The sequence below is a fragment of the Anolis carolinensis genome, chromosome X (assembly GCF_035594765.1).
Source record: "Anolis carolinensis isolate JA03-04 chromosome X, rAnoCar3.1.pri, whole genome shotgun sequence".
NCBI classification, from domain to species: domain Eukaryota; kingdom Metazoa; phylum Chordata; class Lepidosauria; order Squamata; family Dactyloidae; genus Anolis; species Anolis carolinensis.
In genome coordinates this window covers 3,367,199-3,387,251 of record NC_085847.1, presented here as the reverse complement: position 1 = coordinate 3,387,251, position 20,053 = coordinate 3,367,199, and the positions used below count along the sequence as shown (strand labels likewise).

Genomic DNA, 20,053 nt, shown 5'->3' with positions numbered 1-20,053 from the left:
AAACTCCAAACTGAGTGTTTAATACTTTGCATCCCATTTCATATCATGTTCATCATTTTGTTGCTATGACTGTCTGACCATGTCCCTGAAGCATTCCCTCCTGACGTTTCGCCCACATCTATGGCAGGCATCCTCAGAGGTCTGTTGGAAACGAGGCAAGTGGGGTTTATATATCTCCAGGGTGGGAGAGAGAACTCTTTGTCTGTTGGAAGCAAATGTGACCAGCTTGATTGGCACTGAATAGCCTTGCAGATTCAAAGCCTGGCTGCTTCCTGCCTGTTGGAAGCAAATGTGACCAGCTTGATTGGCACTGAATAGCCTTGCAGATTCAAAGCCTGGCTGCTTCCTGCCTGTTGGAAGCAAGTGTGACCAGCTTGATTGGCACTGAATAGCTTTGCAGATTCAAAGCCTGGCTGCTTCCTTCCTGTGGGGAATCCTTTGTTAGGAGGTGTTAGCTGGCCCTGATTAATTCATGTCTGGAATTCTTATTTTTTCTGAGTGTTGCTCTTATAATAATAATAACACGAAATCCAGCATATCTTGTTTGCTGTGTCATACAATGTTGTTGTGTCAATAATAATGATGATGATGATGATTTTGTGATACGAAATCCAGCATACAGATCTCATTTGCTGTGTCATGCTATGTCTTTGTGTCATAATAATAATAATAATAATATTTATTTATATACAGCCCTATCTCATTATTATTATTATTATTATTATTATTATTATTATTATTTTGATATTCAGTGAAGTAGTTGTGGCATTGAATGTTTGCCATTGATATGTATGTTAACCTCCCTGAGTCCCTCTACGGAAATAAAGTTTGTGTTGTTGTTGTTGTTGTTGTTGTTGTTGTGTTCATTTTCACAGTTTCCTTTTTTCTGTTGAAATTGTCCACATGCTTGTGGTTGTGGGTGAACTACAACTCCCAGAAAGGAAAATCAGTTCCCTCCAAACCCCTCCAGTAATGCAATTTCGGCATATCAGGTCTGTGTGCCAAGTTTGGTCCAGATCCATCATGGTTTGGGTTCATAATATTGCAATATAGTGGTATAGTACAATATAGTAATATATAATGCTGATATTGTGCTATGCTATAATGTAATAAAATATGACATTAATATTTTAATGTAATACAATATAATAATAATACACTATTATAACTGTATATTTATATCACGTGTAATATTACTAATAATATTGCAATATAGTGGTATAGTACAATATAGTATATATAATTATATATTATATTTTACATGTAATATTACTAATAATATTACAGTAGATTGATATAGTCCAATATAGTAATTTATTGCCAGTATCGTACTATGCTAATAATATAATATTGTATGTACATTTAATTTGTAAGCCGCTCTGGGTCCCCTTTGGGGTGAGAAGGGTGGGATATAAACGTAGTAAATAAATGAATAATAAATAAATATAGTAATATATAATGCTGATATTGTGCTATGCTAATAATATAATATATTGTATGTACATATAACTTGCAAGCCGCCCTGAGTCTCCTTCGGGGTGACAAGGGTGGGATAAAAATATCCCTAATAAAATATATATATATATATATATATATATATATATATATATATATATCTCTCTCTCTCTTCCTGTAGTAGCTCATGCATTCCATTTGCGGGAAGGATAAAAGCCACACACGGTTTTCTCAGATCTATTCCATTTATTACAAAACTAAGGGACAGTGAGTGTCATCGTACATATAAAACGCTTGGATTACATACCATTGTGTTCTCAGTCAAGGGAAACCAAACAAAGACCCAATGGAAACGGATCCCGACTGAAAATATAAGACTCGAGGCGTCTGAGATTATTTGGCATGTAAGACCAGTTTCGTGATTTAAGGCATCAGGGGTTAAAGGATGTCCAATCCTCTCCCGTCACCAAGCGGAGGGAGGTGTAGTGTTCAGTACCGTTTTTCAAAAAGCACCAGAAAAAATTGCACCGGAAGAGCTAGAGACAAAGGCTATAAACTAGCAACAAACTAAGCAATGTTTCCGCCACATTGAAACAAATAGTAGCATGGATATGGGGCAAATAATACACCTTTACGGCAAAGAGGTCACCACGTCTCCTAGTAAGAAAGGTACAAAAGTATCAAGAATGACCCTAAAGTCGGGACAAAAAACATAGTTCGCCAACCTAGTACATATCAGATGGCATATTAGCTTCTGGATTTTAAAAAAAGACAGAGAAGGATAATAGATCCCACACAATAAACATGAGCACGTTGATACCACAAGGATGGGAAAGGATACATGATTATGGAGAGGTATATAGAGAAGTAAAAGGAGGCTGTTTTCCAACACGATCTTCAAGACTTTCCGCTGTGTCTTTTAACGTCCTATGCAACGCATTCGTATTCACTAGTGTTGTCGTTCCCATTTGTTTAAAGCACTGATCCGTTTTTTGAAAGCGTCCGCTAACTGCTGCAAGGAAGAAGGGAGAAATTAGAAAGTTCAGAAATTCAAATGGAAATATCGTCCAAAAAAAGACCCTCCTCGAACTCAATTCTGTGTCCGTTTCTCCATTTGGATTCATGGACTGGACAGATGTGCTCCATAGGAAACCTCAATGGTTTAAACTCGCCAAAGTTTGGTGGGTTTTGCCTGAACTATGCAATGTGGACTACTACAACTCCCAGAATGCCCCATTAGGAAGTAAGTCCCAAAAAACTAAAAGAATTAAAAAGGAAATTGGAGGCTTCCAGATATGAAGTCAGGCTACGGCCTCAATCCTATGCTTTGGTTCTGACAAAAGTAGATCCAGTTGAGACTAAGTAAATTTGGGCATATTTGTCCTTCCAGTCTAATGTAACAATATATTAGATAGGTAGTACTGATTTTGATGTGTTGTCGAAGGCTTTCATGGCCGGAATAAGGAGCTGCGGTGGCGCAATGGGTTAAACCCTTGTGAACTGCTGACCTGAAGGTTGTCGGTTCGAATCTGCGAGATAGGGTGAGCTTCTGTCTGTCAGCTCTAGCTTGCGGGGATACGAGAGAAGCCTCCCAGTAACACAGCCGAGCATCCCCTGGCAATGTCTTTGTAGACAGCCAATTCTCTCACACCAGGAGCGACTTGCAGTATGTTCTCAAGTCGCTTCTGATGCGATAAAAAAATGGCCAGAATCACTCAATTGTTGTGAGTTTTCCATGCTGTATGTCCATGTCCCAGAAGCATTCTCTCCTGACGTTGCACTCAAATCTCTGGCAGAGATTTAAGTGGGGTCGCCATAGGTCGAAGTCTTTTTGTTTTCAATATGTGTTTGTGGGTTTTAACTGGAATTTTTAAACACCAGTGATATTTAATTTCTTTGTAATGTTTGTAGATTTTTTTTAAACTCCAAAATCAGGACAGTAAATAAAAAACAATACTCAAAAAGCAGGGGAATTTCAGACAGCTAACACCTCTCAACCAAAAATTCCCCCAGGCAGGAAGCAGCCAGGCTTTGAAGCTGAAAAGGCCATTCAATGCTACTCACGGTGGCCAATGGCAACATTGACACTTGCCTCCAACAGACAAGAGTTCTTTCTCCCACCCTGGATGGACATCATTTCATATATAAACCCGACTTGCCTCGTTTCCAACAGACCTCACAACCTCTGAGGATGCCTGCCATAGATGTGGGTGAAACATCAGGAGAGAATGCTTCTGGGACAATGCCAGAAAGCCGGGAAAATTCTCAGCAATCCAGTACTGATTTCACTTATTTACTACACCTTTGCCACATCAATGTGGGGATGAATAATAATAATAATAATCATCATCATCATCATTATCATTGATGTCGCCATCCCAGGTGACAGTCGCATTGACGAAAAACAACAGCAAAAACTCAGCCGCTATCAGGACCTCAAGACTGAACTTCAAAGACTCTGGCAGAAACCAGTACACGTGGTCCCGGTGGTGATCGGCACATTGGGTGCTGTCCCAAAAGATCTCAGCCGGCATTTGGAAACAATAGACATTGACAAAATCACGATCTGCCAACTGCAAAAGGCCACCCTACTGGGATCTGCACGCATCATCCGAAAATACATCACACAGTCCTAGACACTTGGGAAGTGGTCGACTTGTGATTTTGTGATACGAAATCCAGCATATCTATCTTGTTTGCTGTGTCATAATAAAATAATAATAAAATAATAATAATTATTATTTATTTATTTATATTCCACCCTATCTCCTCAAAGGGACTCAGGCTTGTCTACCAATGCCATGGGAGTTCATGGTAGAGGTAAGATGTAAACCTGGGACTCTTAATTCAACCCGCTTTCAGTAATGCCACACAGTTTTAAACCCACAATCTTTTAGTCAAAGTATAGTCCCCCCAAAAATACATCCTCTTGGGAAAATGTAGAAGCAGACAAGAACGTCCCATTCCAGAAGAGTCTCGGCTCACGCCATTCTTCCGCAAAGGTACCTGTTTGATTTGGATGCCGCACCGGAGTTTATGTAGGAGGGTGTCTAATCCAAGCCTCTCTACCTCGAGGCCCTGCAAATCCCCAAAACAAAACACAAGCAAACAACTCGGCGCAGAAGAGCCGACGTTGCAAGTTCACGGGAGGCCGAGCGAAATTAAGGAAAAGCAACTCCAAATGCGCCCCAGGGCAGGCGGGATTTGATGAGATACAAACTCGGCCCGGCAACAGGCATGCCGTTCTTCCACTTTCTTTGAGAACGGGCCAGTTGGGCTAGGCTGGGCACTCCGGACGGGCTGAAAAAACAGGGCGAGGAAGGAAAGACAAATCCGACAAAGCAAAGGAATCAGGCCAGACCGAATAAATGATAGAAGAATATAATTAGGACTGCGTTTCCCCCAAAAATGTTGTCTTACTTGAAAAAGAGGCGCTGTGTTTACATACACATTTGCAACTATGCCTGGATTTTAATTATTACACTTTTATTCCAGCTTTCCAAACAGAATGCACTCAATTTGGATCGTGAACATTACTAAAAACTAAATAAACTCACGGCAAAAGAATGGCAGGCCCATCAAAGGGGTTCACCTGGGTCCACATTTCTTTTCTAACAGGAAAATATATTTCCCCTTGGACGCTCCACTAAAGCCATGTCAAAATTACAGGAAGATAAAAAAAAACCCAACTCTGTTGCTTCAGATGCTCCAAAGGGATTATTACAACCAGTGTTTTGATCCAAGCCCACTGAGCCATTTTATAACTCGAGGGGAAGACTGCATCTTAGAGAGTTCCAGCAATAAGTCCATTCATCCTTGCTCTGTTTATGCAGCTGTGTTGGAAAGACCGCCGAACGCTCCAGGTAAGAACACAGGAAGATGCCGGAATATTTGGGACTGTCTCCTCCAGAGGCAATATTCGGAGCGTCCAGAATTCAGGACACTACTCCATCGGTAGATCAACCCATACGAGGCCCTCACCTACTTGAAGATCCCTTCGAATTACATAACATCAACAGGGATAACATGAAGATGTCTTTAGAGTAGAAGAAAGATGTATCTAAATCCATCACCTGACTCTGATATTAATAATAATAGTAATAATAATGACTCTCATAATACACACTGCTTCTCTCCCTCCTCAGCTTCCTCCCTGGGGAAACCCATTGTTGGGAGGTGTTAGCTGGCCCTGAATGTTTCCTGTCTGGAATTCCCCTGTTTTCAGAGTGTTGTTCTTTATTTACTGTCCTGATTTTACCGTATATACTCGAGTATAAGCCGACCCGAATATAAGCCGAGGCACCTAATTTTATCGCAAAAAAACCTGGGAAAACATTGACTCCAGTATAAGCCGAGATACCAATAAAATTACATTAATTGAGGCGTCAGTAGTTTAAATGTTTTTGAATCTTTACATCAAACTGTAATTTAAGATATGACTGTTCAACTCTGATTAAATCATTATTTTCATCTTCTTCAATGTAAATGTGCTTATGTCTGTCTTTGTTTTTCATTGTCTCCTTGTTTTATTTTGTAATTGATATTATTATTTATTGTATTGCTTATTGTGTTGTGATGTGTTGTTCTTTTATATGCTGTTTATATTGTATTGTTTTGGGCATGGCCCCATGTAAGCCGCCCCGAGTCCCCATTGGGGAGATGGTGGCGGGGTATAAATAAATTATTATTATTATTATTATTATTATTATTATTATTATTATTATTATTATTATTATATGTATCCTTTTAATAATTATAGAGTGAAATAATAAATTTAATAATAATAAATGCAGTAAAATAATAAATGTATTAATAATAATAAAATAGATTAAAATAAATGTAAAAGTAACAACAATCAGAGTAAAATAATAAATGTAATAATAATTAATAGAGTAAAATAATAAACGTAACAATACCAATAATAATAGAGAAAAATAATAAATATACCATATATACTTGAGTATAAGCCGACCTGAATATAAGCCCACCAGGACCCTCACCCGAGTATAAGCCAAAGAGGGTTTTTTTCAGTTCTAAAAAAGGGCTGAAAAACTAGGCTTATACTTGAGTATATACAGTATATTTATAACTGTATATTATTTGCTTTGAACTGGATTATATGTGGCCCCTTCTACACAACTGTATAAAATTCACACTGAACTAGATTATATGGCAGTGCAGACTCAGGATAATCCAGTTCAAAGCAGATACTGTGGATTATTTGCCTTGGCATTCTGGGTTATATAGCTGTGTGGAAGGGCCTTGAGTCCACACTGCCATATAACGCAGTTCAAATCAGATAATCTGTATTTTATTTTTTAGAGTTTTTTATTGAAAGACATAGATTGGATGATTATGTCTTTTGTGGCCAAATTTCGTGTGATTTGGTTCAGTGGTTTTGTTGTTTACTCAATGGGAAAAACGCACACTACATTTTTATATCTATAGATTATTCTATTTTCTAACACACTACGTCATCTCATAAGGTGTCCAAAGTACGACAGGCTCAGTTTGCTTCTTTAGGGAGAGTATGGTCTTGGATTCGCTGTGGAATCTATTTATTTCTCTCTCTTTTTTTGGCACTCTGTGGTATCCGCTCAACCCTCATCTGGAACCGTATTACACATGAGTTAACTCTCTTCCTGTCCAGCTTTCGCAACCGTCCACAGAAAGCAGAAACGCTGGGGCCTGGGTGGTGCTGACTTTGTTATGGAATGATATTTAATAATTCGGAGTCCTACACAAAAAACATGCAACCTCTAGACGAAATCCACAGCTTCTTTCGCGTTTCTCTCCAATTGGCGTTTGGAAACGAGAAGCCGTCTAGTACTCAAGAGCGGGGTTGTGGTTTGCAAACTAGGAAAGCACCGCATGGAAGAAAACGTGGTTCTGATTTGCAGGTTTCCCCACCTCAAGTTCTGCCACTCCAAACCACACAGAAAGCCCGAGGCTTAGTGTCCATTCAGCAAGGAGTCTATTCTGGCATCCAGCAAAAAGATTGCAAGGATTCTTGGTATTTATTTCCTGTGCTGCTTCTGATGAGTCACGAGTGCTAAACCCGAGTCTTGCGGAGCAGCAGGACACGGCTGGGTGGGACTGTCGGCATCAATTCCTTGTTTAGACTGAGAAGGACCAGAGCTCCACGGCAAACCATGTGCTCTGCTCACAGACAATCCCAGATTCATTTTGAGGCATTGTTCTGCTCTCGGAAATAAAAGAAAGGATCAGGTGATGGGAAAGGGCTCCAGCTATGACCCCAAAAAGCCAGAATAATATGCCTACCTACAACCATTTATTTGCTGCCTGAGGCAAAGAAGAAGACAGTGCCTGCTCCCAAAACACACATTGGTTGGCAGATCAACCTTTTTTCAACATGAGATAGCATCTCTCATAATACTACAGTGGGATCTTGACATTGGCTGGGGTTTGGTTCTAGGATCCTCTGTGAGTACCACAATCCACAATTATATATATACAATAGCAGAGGAACAGCACTTTGGATATTGCGATGGGAGGACAGCAATACCTGCCTTCGCAACAATCAATATTTTTTCAACATGAGATAGCATCTTCCATAATACTACAGTGGGATCTTGATATTTGCTGCGGATTGGTTCTAGGATCCTCTGTGAGTACCACAATTATATATAGACAATAGCAGAGGAACAGCACTTTGGATATTGCGATGGGAGGACAGCAATACCTGCCTTCGCAACAATCAATATTTTTAATACTACAGTATTTTAATACTACAGTGGGCCCTTGATACTGGCTGGGGTTTGGTTCTAGGATCCTCTGTGAGTACCACAATCTACAATTATATATATATATAATGGCAGAGTAGCAACACTTTGGATATTGTGATGGGAAGACAGCAATACCTGCCTTCGCAACAATCACTCAAAGGATGCTTGTCTGTGTACATTACATTTATAACCCCCCACACATGCATATCTTTTCCATCAAGGAGTTCAAGGAGACATACATGGTTCCTTTTTACTCACAAAACAACCCTATGAGATAGATCAGGTTTAAGGACCGTCACTGGTCCAAAGTCAACACGTCAGGTATTTTCCCTTCCATACAAACGCACACTACACAGAGGGGAGGGGTTGGGGCTGGCATAGTAAAGCAGAAGATAAAGCCTTCATTCTTCAAAAGGACAACGGACAAAACCGGCAAAAGAACAACATGATAGGGGTTCACTGGCACAATCAAGTCACCACGTGCCAAATGTTGACATGTATCGCATATATCAGCAAATTGAGAACAAATTATTTATTTTAAAAAAACCCAAAAACAGAGTCATGAGACGGTGCCTGGTTTGGCCCTGCTCAGAATGCACGCTTTGTGTTGGTTAGTACCTCCAGGATTAAGAGCTTAATACAAAAGGAAACTCCAAATCCTCTTTACGCGCAATATGAAACAAGTTATTGTACTTTTTCAAATGGCCCAGCACCTTTTCTCCCCAGCCGTGCAAGGAATGGAAGAATACGGCTGCTTGTAGACCACGTCCGCATACCAAAAAGCAGTTTAGAAGAGAGGGACGCGTCGGAGTGGTTTTGGAGTCCTCACATTGTGTGATGTCAGATACGCAGCTGGGAGCCTCCAAACTAGAGATGTTTGACATCTTTGTTCTCTGGTAGTGTGTAATGCTGAGATCTTTTGACAAATATTGCCCCCCCCCTTTCCTTATAAAGCTTTGCATTGACTCAGTCTCGGATGGATTACTGTAATGCACTCTACGTGGGGCTGCCTATGAAGACGACTCAGAAATTACAACTAATGCAAAGAGCAGCAACCAGATTATTAACAGGAGCTAATGACAGGGTGCATACCACCCCCTCAAAACAATTCAAAGTGCAGGTCATTACCTATAAAACCCTGCACGGTTCGGTTCCAATCTATTTGCACAACCACGTCTCTCCCTATGAACCTTCCAGGCACCTGCTCACAATCCCACCAACGTCACAAGCGTGTCTGGTGAGGACAAGGGAAAGGGTCTTCACGTCCTCCCCAAGGAGATTAGCTCCCACTATGATGACTCCTGATTATTATTAATCCTGGTGGCACAATGTGCCGGCAATCCAAAAGGTCAACGATTCGAATCCAGGGAGTGGGATGAGCTCCCGTCTGTCAGCTCCAGCTTCCCATGTGGGGACATGAGAGAAGCCTCCCACAGGATGGTCAAACATCCAGACGTGCCCTGGGCAACGTCCTTGCAGACGGCCAATTCTCTCACACCAGAAGTCACTACTGACACAAAAATTATTATTATTATTATTATTATTATTATTATTATTATTATTATTATTACAGTAGAGTCTCACTTGTGGGAGCCCCGGTGGCGAAGTGTGTTAAAGCGCTGAGCTGCTGAACTTGCAGACCGAAAGGTCCCAGGTTCAAATCCCGGGAGCGGAGTGAGCGCCAGCTGTTAGCTCCAGCTTCTGCCAACCTAGCAGTTTGAAAACATGCCAATGTGAGTAGATCAATAGGTACCGCTCTGGTGGGAAGGTAACGACGCTCCATGCAGTCATGCCAGTGGAGGTGTCTACGGACAACGCCGGCTCTTTGGCTTTGAAATGGAGATGAGCACCAACCCCCAGAGTCAGACATGACTGGACTTAACGTCAGGGGAAACCTTTACCTATAAGCCAGGTTGGAGTCCAAGAACGTCTGGGCTCCTTAACACTTAACTTACTTCCCCAGAAGAAAAGGAAAAACGAATGAGCTAAGAAGGAGGCGGCTCCCACCCCACGGCAACCAACCAGGGAAGATCCTTGCCATACGACTATAATTTGTAAGCTTTAGCAGCTGTGAAACGCTTGGAGGAACTTCCCCTTTCAACAAGGTCCAATGATTGTTAGATCTGTATGAACCACGAAGGCCCTGCGTTTGTCCCGGCTGCCAGCTTGGCCAACCAGAAAAGCCCAAGGAAGGAAGCCAACTCGAACGAAGCCCGGAACGTCACATTCCAGCCACCCGAAGAAGCCACCGGCTGGCCAGATCCTTCCCCGGATGACTTCTCTCATCACATCACTTTGGCACCAGACCATGATGAAAGTCGGGTCACAACAACCCTGCCGCACATATTTCCCCTCTCCATTATCTCACGGAGTGGGTTGTTTTCAGGCCTCTGCGAAGATGTGCTTGCCAGGAGCATGACTAATGGGTATTTTTTTAAAGCACGATAAGCCCCAAGTTGTTATCAGAAGAAGGAAAGTTGCATAAAAGTTAACTCAGCATCCCAAGAGACTTAAAAAGAATTCTCTTCTATCACTATAAAGGAACAAAGTGGAGCAAGTTAACTCTCAACTTCGGACAATTCGAAATTATATCCCCAAACTGTTTCCAGATTAAGCAGAGTCTCACTTATCCAACACTCGCTTATCCAACGTTCTGGATTATCCAATGCATTTTTGTAGTCAATATTTTCAATACATCATGATATTTTGGTGCTAAATTCGTAAATACAATAATTACAACATAATATTACTGCGTATTGAACTACTTTTTCTGTCAAATTTGTTGTCTAACATGATGTTTTGGTGCTTAATTTGTAAAATCATAATCGAATTTGATGTTTAATAGGCTTCTCCTTAATCTCTCCTTATTATCCAACATATTCGCTTATCCAACGTTCTGCTGCCCCGTTTATGTTGGATAAGTGAGACTCTACTGTAGTTGCATCTATCAAGTAGGAGATAAGGTACCACTTATAAAAAGTGGGGAGGCAAATTTAACTAATTTACGACGTTGGAATGAGGAAGTGCGGTCAGAGTGGATGGTGAAGCAGCTGCTCCCCCCTGTGGCCAGAATCGAACATCCCCTCAGGAGAAGGTTAAATTGCCTCTGCGTCCGTCTGTCTCTGTATCAGTTCTATGTGTTTATGGGCATTGAATGTTTGCCCTATATGTGTATAATGTGATCCGCCCTGAGTCCCCTTTGGTGTGAGAAGGGCGGAATATAAATACTGTAAATAAATAAATAAATAAATAAACTTGCTCCACTTTGTTCCTTTATAGTGATTGAAGAGTTTATATAAATGGCGTTTATATATCTGTGGAATGATGTCCAGGGTGGGAAAAAGAAAGAACTCTTATCTGTTGAAGGCAGGTGTGAATGTTGCAATTGATGACCTTTATTAGCAATGAATGGCCTTGAAGCTTCAAAGCCTGGCTGCTTCCTGCTTGTCCCATCATCATTGACCTTGCTGTCTGGAGCTGATGAGGCTTCTGTCCACAGCTGAAGACTATAGATTCCTTACCCTCAATTTAAGTGATATCTAGAAACAGTTTAGGGATATAATTTCAAATTGTCAGTAGTTGAGAGTTAACTTGCTCCACTTTGTTCCTTTATAGTGATGGAAGAGTTTATACAAGTGGGGTTTATATACCTGTGTAATGATGTCCCGGGTGGGAGAAAGAACTCTTGTCTGTTGGAGAAATAATCAGATCCAGCTAACACCTCCCAACAAAGGATTCCCTTAGGCAGGAAGCAAGCAGGTTGTGAAGCTGCAAAGCTATTGAGTGCTAATCAAGGTGATGAATTGCAACATTCACAGACAAGAGTTCTTTCTCCCACCCTGGACACTATTCCAGAGGGATATGTTTGCCAAGTTTCCAACAGACCTCACAACCTCTGAGGATGCCTGCCATAGATGTGGGCAAAACGTCAGGAGAGAATGCTTCTGGAACATGGCCAGACAGCCCGGAAAACTCACAGCAACCCAGTGATTCCGGTCATGAAAGCTTTCGACAACACAAGAGGAAGCAAGTGTCTGTTCCTCGAGGTAGCATTCATTCCATGCTGTGAAAATAAAGCAGAGCTTTCAAAGGAATTTGAAATTAACACAACTGCGTTCTTATGGCTGGAATGTTGGCATTTCACACACGGTCCATAGGTCCAAAGTACACAGAAACATAGGAAGCGGCTTTCTGTAACTCAGAGTTACAGAAGCAGGATTCCTTCCAACCTAGAAATCCCTGGTATTAGTCTTCAGCGATCTCTCCTCCAAGTACTAACTGTGTTGCAGACGGTAAGATGTAAGCAGAATATAAATCATTTTACTCAGATGATGCCTTCTGGCAGACCAAAAACGTTGTTTTAAAGTCAGCAGGAATAGGAATAAACGTCACACACATTAATGTGTTTTTTTTTTAATTCTATGGTTGAGGGAAAATATGAGAAGTGTATTTTCTGAAACCAGAGCACGATTCATTCTTCTAAGCTGCAGATGCGGAATGGCAGCTCGTTTCCTTTCGTTTTTAAAATTATATATACTGTATATATTTATTGTATATATATATATTGATAATATTATAATGTATTACGATATAATACTGATAATAAGACAATTTAATAATATTAATTATATATTATATATTAAATGTAATATTACTAATAATATTACAATGTAATGATATAGTACAATATAGTAATTTAATGCTAGTATTGTACTATGCCAATAATATAATGTATTGTATGTTAATGTAATTTGTAAGCCGCTCTGAGTCCTCTTTGGGGTGAGAAGGGCGGTATATAAATGTAGTAAATAAATAAATAAATATACTCGAGTATAAGCCTAGTTTTTCAGGCCTTTTTTAAGACTGAAAAAGCCCCCCTCGGCTTATACTCGGATGAGGGTCCTGGTTGGCTTATATTTGGGTCAGCTTATACTCGACAATATATGGTACATTTATTATTTTTCTCTATTATTATTGGCATTATTACATTTATTATTTTTCTCTATTATTTTTGCTACTATTACATTTATTTTACTCTATTTTTTATTATTAATACATTTATTATTTCACTCTGATCTTATTATTACATTTACTATTTTACTCTATTTATTATTACATGTATTATTTTCCTGTATTTATTATTATTATTACATGTATTATTTTACTCTATTATTATTAAAAGGATGCATAAGCACATTTACATTGAAGAAGATGAGAATAATGATTTGATCAGAGTTGGACAGGCTTATCTTAAATTTGAGCTTTATGTAAATACTAGCTGTGCCCGGCCACGCGTTGCTGTGGCAAAGTGGTGGTATTGGTTAAAAGTTGTTGTGGAATTTTTATTTGACGTTATTTGTATTTTTTCAATTAATTTTATTGTAACTTATCTTTTTTATTTATTATATTTAATTATTTTGTTGTATTATTTTTAGTTATTTTGTTGTAGTATTTTATTGTATTAATTTTTTAGTGTTTTTTATTATTTTTATTGTATTATTTGTATTTATTTTATTTTTTATTCTTTTATTAACACTGGGCTCAGTGGGTTGCTAGGAGACCAAGTGGGCGGAGCTTAGCCTTCTAAGTGGGCAGCAATTGGATAAAAACAATTATTTCTCTCCCTCTAATTAGGACTTTATTTTTCTTTGCTTTTTGTTGTATCAACCTAGAGGCGTGGATGATGGGTTGTGTTGTCAAATTTCGAGGTTGGGGGGCTTGTAGTTTTGTTGTTTTGTGGGTCACCGTGATGCCATCACTCTTTTATATATATAGATAGATTCAAAAACATTTAACCTACTGATGCCTCAAATTAATGTAATTTTATTGGTATCTATTTTTATTTCTGAAATTTACCACTCTCGGCTTATACTGGAGTCAATGTTTTCCCAGTTTTTTCGTGGTAAAATTAGGTGCCTCGGCTTATATTCGGGTCGGCTTATACTCGAGTATATACGGTATTTTTTCTGGAAGTACTGAAGGCCAAACCACCACTGAGGCTCAACCTCCAAACCATGAAGTTACACCTACCGTCAACAACCAGTTTGACGTCTCATTCGTCGCCCGGTTTCATCCTCATCTGGGCTTGCATCCGGGCGATCATCTCTTGCATGCGACGTAACTGCACAAAAAATAAAATAAAAAATCCAGATGTTAAAAACTACATTTAAGTACCCAATGCAATTTGGCATACATGACATAGTTTGCTTTGGCCCAACATTGTCTTCCTTATATCACTTAGGACCTTGGTCTGCAGCTATTGGCTATGTTCACTGCAATGAACAATAAAAAGAAAAAGAAGGGACATATTTTGCATTTTATTTAAAATGGTTATTTAAAATTAAATTCTTTTACAATGTCCTTGAGATTTTATGCTATAAGCCACTTCAGGGACAATCTGCAGAGGAAGAGGATATAAATACAGTAAGTAAACATTGGGTCTAGGGTGGGAAAAGGAAAGAATCCCAATCCCTTCTGCAACCACAATTCCCAGGACTTGTAGAAACAGGATATGGAGGTTCAAATCCATCCAACAACATTAGAATCAAAGAGTTGGAAGAGACCTCACAGGCCATCCAGTCCAACCCCGTTTTGCCAAGAAGCAGGAAAATAGCATTTGAAGCACCCCCGACAGATGGCCATCCAGCCTCTGCTTAAAAGCCTCCAAAGAAGGAGCCTCCACCACATCACCACATTAGATGATTAATCGTTGTAGGTTCGATTTACCTGCCCATTTAACATTAGCTCCATCGATGATGCTTTGCCAGTATTATAATGCACTTTATTGACTATTTTAGCTGTGGATCTACCTCTCCCCATTTTAAAATATTCCGCACTTTGGCCCAGATCCGTGCTTTACTCTCCTGTTTTTAACATTTTATTCTGTACTAGCTGTGCCCGGCCACGCGTTGCTGTGGCCTAGTCCTAAGTGGGTTTTTATTTGTGGAAGCAAGTATGACTGTTGTAATTAGTCACCTTGATTAGCACTGAATGGCCTTGCAGCTTCAAAGCCTGGTTGTTTCCTCCCTGGGGACTCCTTTGTTGGGAGGTGTTAGCTGGCCCTGATTGTTTCCTGTCTGGAATTCCCCTGTTTTCAGAGTGTGGTTCTTTATTTACTGTCCTGATTTTAGAGATTATATTGTTCTGTATTATTATACCACTGTCATTTTTATATATTATATTTATATTTTTGTATTATTTGCTTAGAACTGGATTATATGTGGCCCCTTCTACACAGCTGTATAAAATCTACACTGAATGGGATTATATGGCAGTGGGGACTCAAGATATTCCAGTTCAAAGCAGATACTGTGGATTATCTGCCTTGGCATTCTGGGTTATATAGCTGTGTGGAAGGGCCTTGAGTCTACACTGCCATATAATCCAGTCAAAATAATCCAGTTTTATAGGCAGTGTGGAAGAGGCCTAAGTAAGGCCTAACTCTGCCTGTCCTCTGGGCTGAGTGGGTTGCTAGGAGACCAAGTGGGCGGAGCCTAGCCTTCTAACTGGCAGCAATTGGATAAAAACAATTATTCATCTCCCTCTAATTAGGACTTTATTTTTCTTTTCTTTTTGTTGTATGAACGTAGAGGCATGGATGAGGGGTTGTGCTGCCAAGTTTAGTGTTTCTGGGATGTGTAGTTTTGTTGTTTTGTCCTAGGCCGAAATTCCATTACCCTTTTATATATATAGATGTTGATTTTTATGATTGTTTTATTGTTGCTGGTGTTTTATTGTTGGGATATTTGTTTTATTGTACTGTTGTTGCTGTTACATTGTGTTGGGCAAGGCCCCATGTAAGCCGCCCCGAGTCCCTTCGGGGAGATGGGGCCGGGGTATAAGAATAAAGTTATTATTATTATTAATTATTATTATTATTATCCCGGGACAGAGAGAAAGTTCCACTACTGAACAGCTCTCTCTCACAGTGAGAAAATTCTTCCTAATGTTCATTGGAATCTCCTTTCCTGTAGTTTGAAGCCATTGTTTACATTGGAGTGTATTGATTTGGATTTGTAATTTTGTGTCTGTTTTTAATAGAATTGTTTTGGTTCTGTCTTACGATGTTATTATGTTTATTATGTTTAACTTTTTTGACAATTGAATGTTTTTTATGTCCATGTTGGAAACCGCCCTGGGTCCTCTCGAGGAGACAGAGTGGTATATAAATAAAGTCTTATTATTATATAATTATTTTCCACATCTTAGTCTCCAGGGCAGCAGAAAACAAGCTTGCTCCCTCCTCTCTGACTTCCCCTCCCGACTTGATACACAGCCTTCATCATGTCTCCTCTCAGCCTTCTCTTCTGCAGGCTAAACATGCCCAGCTCTTTAAGCCGCTCCTCATAGGGCTTATTCTTCAGACCTTTGATCATTTGAGTCATTTAAGGTCACTATTGATCCAGCCAAAATTTCACTGGCTTTTTTAGCTGTCGCATCACATTGCTGGCTCATGTTTACCTTGTTGTCCACGAGGACTCCAAGATCTTTTGGGCAAGTTAAACATTTAACTTTGCATTGTTTTAAACTTTGTGTATTGTATTTTATGACTGTTTTAACTGTTTCAACGTTTTAGTTCGTTGTATAACAGTGTAATGGCATCAATTGCAACCTGTAAGCCGCCCTGAGTCCCCTCGGGTGAGAAGGGCGGGGTATAAATAATTGAAATAAATAAATAAATAAACATGAGCCAACAATGTGATGCGGCAGCTTAAAAAGCCAATGTGATTTTGGCCTGATCAACAGGAGTCTAGTGCCTAGGTCCAGGGAAGTCATGCTTCCTCTCTATTCAATTCTGCCTTGGTCAGACCACACCTGGAATCACACTGTGTCCAATTAGATGAAGATTGCGACTGAAACAACAATAATCTTATTTTTTTTAGTACTTGCTATCTTTAAGCATAAGAAGCCCCAGTGGCGAAGTGTGTTAAAGCACTTGCAGACCGAAAGGTCCCAGGTTCAAACCCCGGGAGCGGAGTGAGCAGCCACTGTTAGCCCCAACTCCTGCCAACTTAGCAGTTCGAAAACATGCCAATGTGAGTAGATCAATAGGTAGCGCTCCGGTGGGAAGGTAACGGTGCTCCATGCAGTCATGCCAATGGCTACATGACCTTGGAGGTGTCTACAGACAACGCCGGCTCTTTGGCTTAGAAATGGAGATGAGCACCAAGTGCCAAAGTCAGACATGACTGGACTTAACATCAGGGGAAACCTTTACCTTTTATCTTTAAGCAGCTGCCTCAATGCTGGCAGGGCCCATTCCTGACACCTTCAGAAAAACTAAGCCAACTCCAAACTGCCTCGGGCAGCTGAGTCCAGCTGTCACAACAGAGCAGTCAAGAGGCCAAGGCTTTACCGTTGAGCCCATGACAGATGTGTTGGACTACATCCCCCATCACTCCCAGCCATGGGTGTTGCTGTCCAACATATCTGGAAGCCAATGTCCTCTTTCCACCACGATGCCATTCCGGTTCTTGAATTATGCACACACACCCTCCTTCCAGCTCCCACAAACAAGGCTGCATTCAACACACAAGGCTCTCCCTTGGCTGGAGGGTTGGCGGATGAGCGTTTGTTTCCAGTGCTGCCTCGAAACTGACAAGATCGCTTAAACCCACGAGCGTGGCAGCACCAGCCCAAGTGTTTTCTGGGGTGACAGCTTGCCCTACATTCCGGGAGTAGCTTTGTGACATCCACCTCAGCCGGGAGCTTGGCTGAAACCTGAGTGTTAGAATGAATGGGGATTTCTTTGCCTTCCTCCCGGTCCTTCTCTCCAAGCCACATGGTCCTTGGAGTGGGGGCTGGGGGTAGCAAAGGAGGATTAGGCCAGCCATAATACATCTCTCCGGGAAGGGGATTTTCCATCATGTTTAAAAGAAGGAATACAGTGTTGCCTCACTTATTGCTGGGGTTAGGTTCCAGGACCACCCACAATAAGTTAAAATCTGCGAAGTAGGGATGCTATATATTTATACATTATTTTAGTAGTTATACACTATTTTAAGTCTTTATCAAAAAATCATGTGTTGATAAATCGCCTCCTTCTCCACCTGTTGCCGCTTGTGCTCCTTCCTCCCTTCCTTAGGCTGTAAATTGTAATTTTTTATGATTTATAATAGTCTTTTAGAGTTTAGCTGTGCCCGGCCATGCATTGCTGTGGCTTATGGGAATGCTTTGCTGGCCAGTTGGAATAGAGGTGAATAGCCTTGCAGCCTCAAAAGCCTGAACCCTGGTTGTACCCAGTGCCATTTTGACCGAGGGGTTTGCTAGGAAATGAAGTGGGCGGGGCCTAAAGGGGGCAGGGCCTAAAGGGGGCAGGGCCTACCCTTCTGACCAGCAACCAGGGTTGAAAACGGCTCTTCCTTGTTCTCTAATTTGGACTTTATTTTCCAGGTTTTTTCTTTGAAAGACATACCCTGTTTCCCCTAAAATAAGACATCCCCAGAAAAGAAGACCTAGTAGAAGTTTTGCTGAATTGCTAAATATAAGGCCTCCCCTGAAAGTAAGACCTAGCAAAGGTTTTGTTTGGAAGCATGCCCGCCAAACAGAACACCAGAGCATGCAGGATTGGTAAATGTACGTACCATAGAGTGTTGTACATAAAATAATGGTAGTAACAAGAAATTCTTGATAAGATTCACAGTTTGTCTGGTTATGCTGGTTTGTGATGACAACTACTATACAGTATATAATAAATGTTCATATTTTTTTTTGTTCTTCTTCATGGAAAAATAAGACATCCCCTGAAAATAAGACCTAGAGCATCTTTGGGAGCAAAAATTAATATAAGACACTGTCTTATTTTTGGGGAAACACAGTAGATTGGATGACTATGTCTTTTGTGGCCAAATTTGGTGTGATTTGGTTCAGTGGTTTTGTTGTTTACTCAGTCCTACAAACGTACATTACATTTATATATATATATATATAGATTGGAAAACCGCGAAACAGCGAATCCGCGAAAAGCGAACTGCAAAGTAGTGAGGGAACACTGTAGTTAAACCACGGCTGAAAAGGGTCTCCATGGATCCCCTGAACCTTGCAAAACAATTGAGAAGGCAGTTGCCCTCCAACTCCAAGAAGTCTTGGACGCCACACACTTCCCTGACTCACTTCAAACCAGTACAGAGTTGAGACTGCTATGGTCGCCTTAGTGGATGATCTCTGTCTTAACACTGATGCGAAGTTCAGTACCGTCAACCATAACATCATTCTGGAGTCCCTGAAAGTGGGTTTGAGAATCAGAGGCACTATATTGCAATGGTTCCGGTCATACCTCTCAGGCAGGTTCCAAATGGTGGTGCTTGGGGATAGCTGCTCCCCAAAAAAGGAGCTGATCTATGACATTCCACAAGGTGCCATTCTATCCCCAATGCTTTTTAACATATATATGAAACCGCTGGGAGAGATCGTCCGAAGGCATGGGGCGGGGTGCGATCGGTATGCTGATGACACCCCAATATATTCCTCCACGCCTTCCAAAACAGCCTTAGCTTAGGAGAGCACGTCTCCTCTAAATGAATGCCCTGGAGGAGATCCTGGGCTGGATGAAGACAACAAATTGCAACTGAATCCGCATAAACCTGTGGGATGATCTGCCGGGAGAGATCCGACAGCTAAATGAGCTGTCAACATTTAAGACACAATTCTTCCCCTTAGGCAGGCCTATCCTGTGCATTTTAAGCGATGGATTTTACATTTACATTCGATCAGAGTCGTGTTTTAATCTTTGTAGCATGTATTTTAATATATGTATATTAATGGTGTTGTCTTTTCTTATAATGTCATAATTATAGTATTAAGGCACACCATCAAATCACATGAGAGGAGAAACTCAGACCCCGAGACCAAAT

The 20,053-nt window shown here is 40.6% G+C and overlaps 1 protein-coding gene across 2 annotated transcripts in view; it reads right to left on the bottom strand.

Moving 5' to 3' along the window:
• Positions 1 to 1,681: 1,681 nt before the first annotated feature.
• The window catches only part of LOC100557579 (septin-2), a 54,317-nt gene continuing 35,945 nt past the window's right edge, over positions 1,682 to 20,053 (bottom strand). The window contains exons 12-13 of one of the 2 annotated variants that reach the window (XM_003225124.4): positions 14,232 to 14,322; positions 1,682 to 2,467 (exon numbers count right to left, since the gene is read on the bottom strand). In XM_003225124.4, the coding sequence (XP_003225172.1) occupies positions 14,254 to 14,322 (69 nt within the window). In that variant the 3' untranslated portion in view covers positions 1,682 to 2,467; positions 14,232 to 14,253. The remainder of the gene's footprint in view (positions 2,468 to 14,231; positions 14,323 to 20,053) is intronic. The other variant, XM_008117363.3, reaches the window with a different exon arrangement.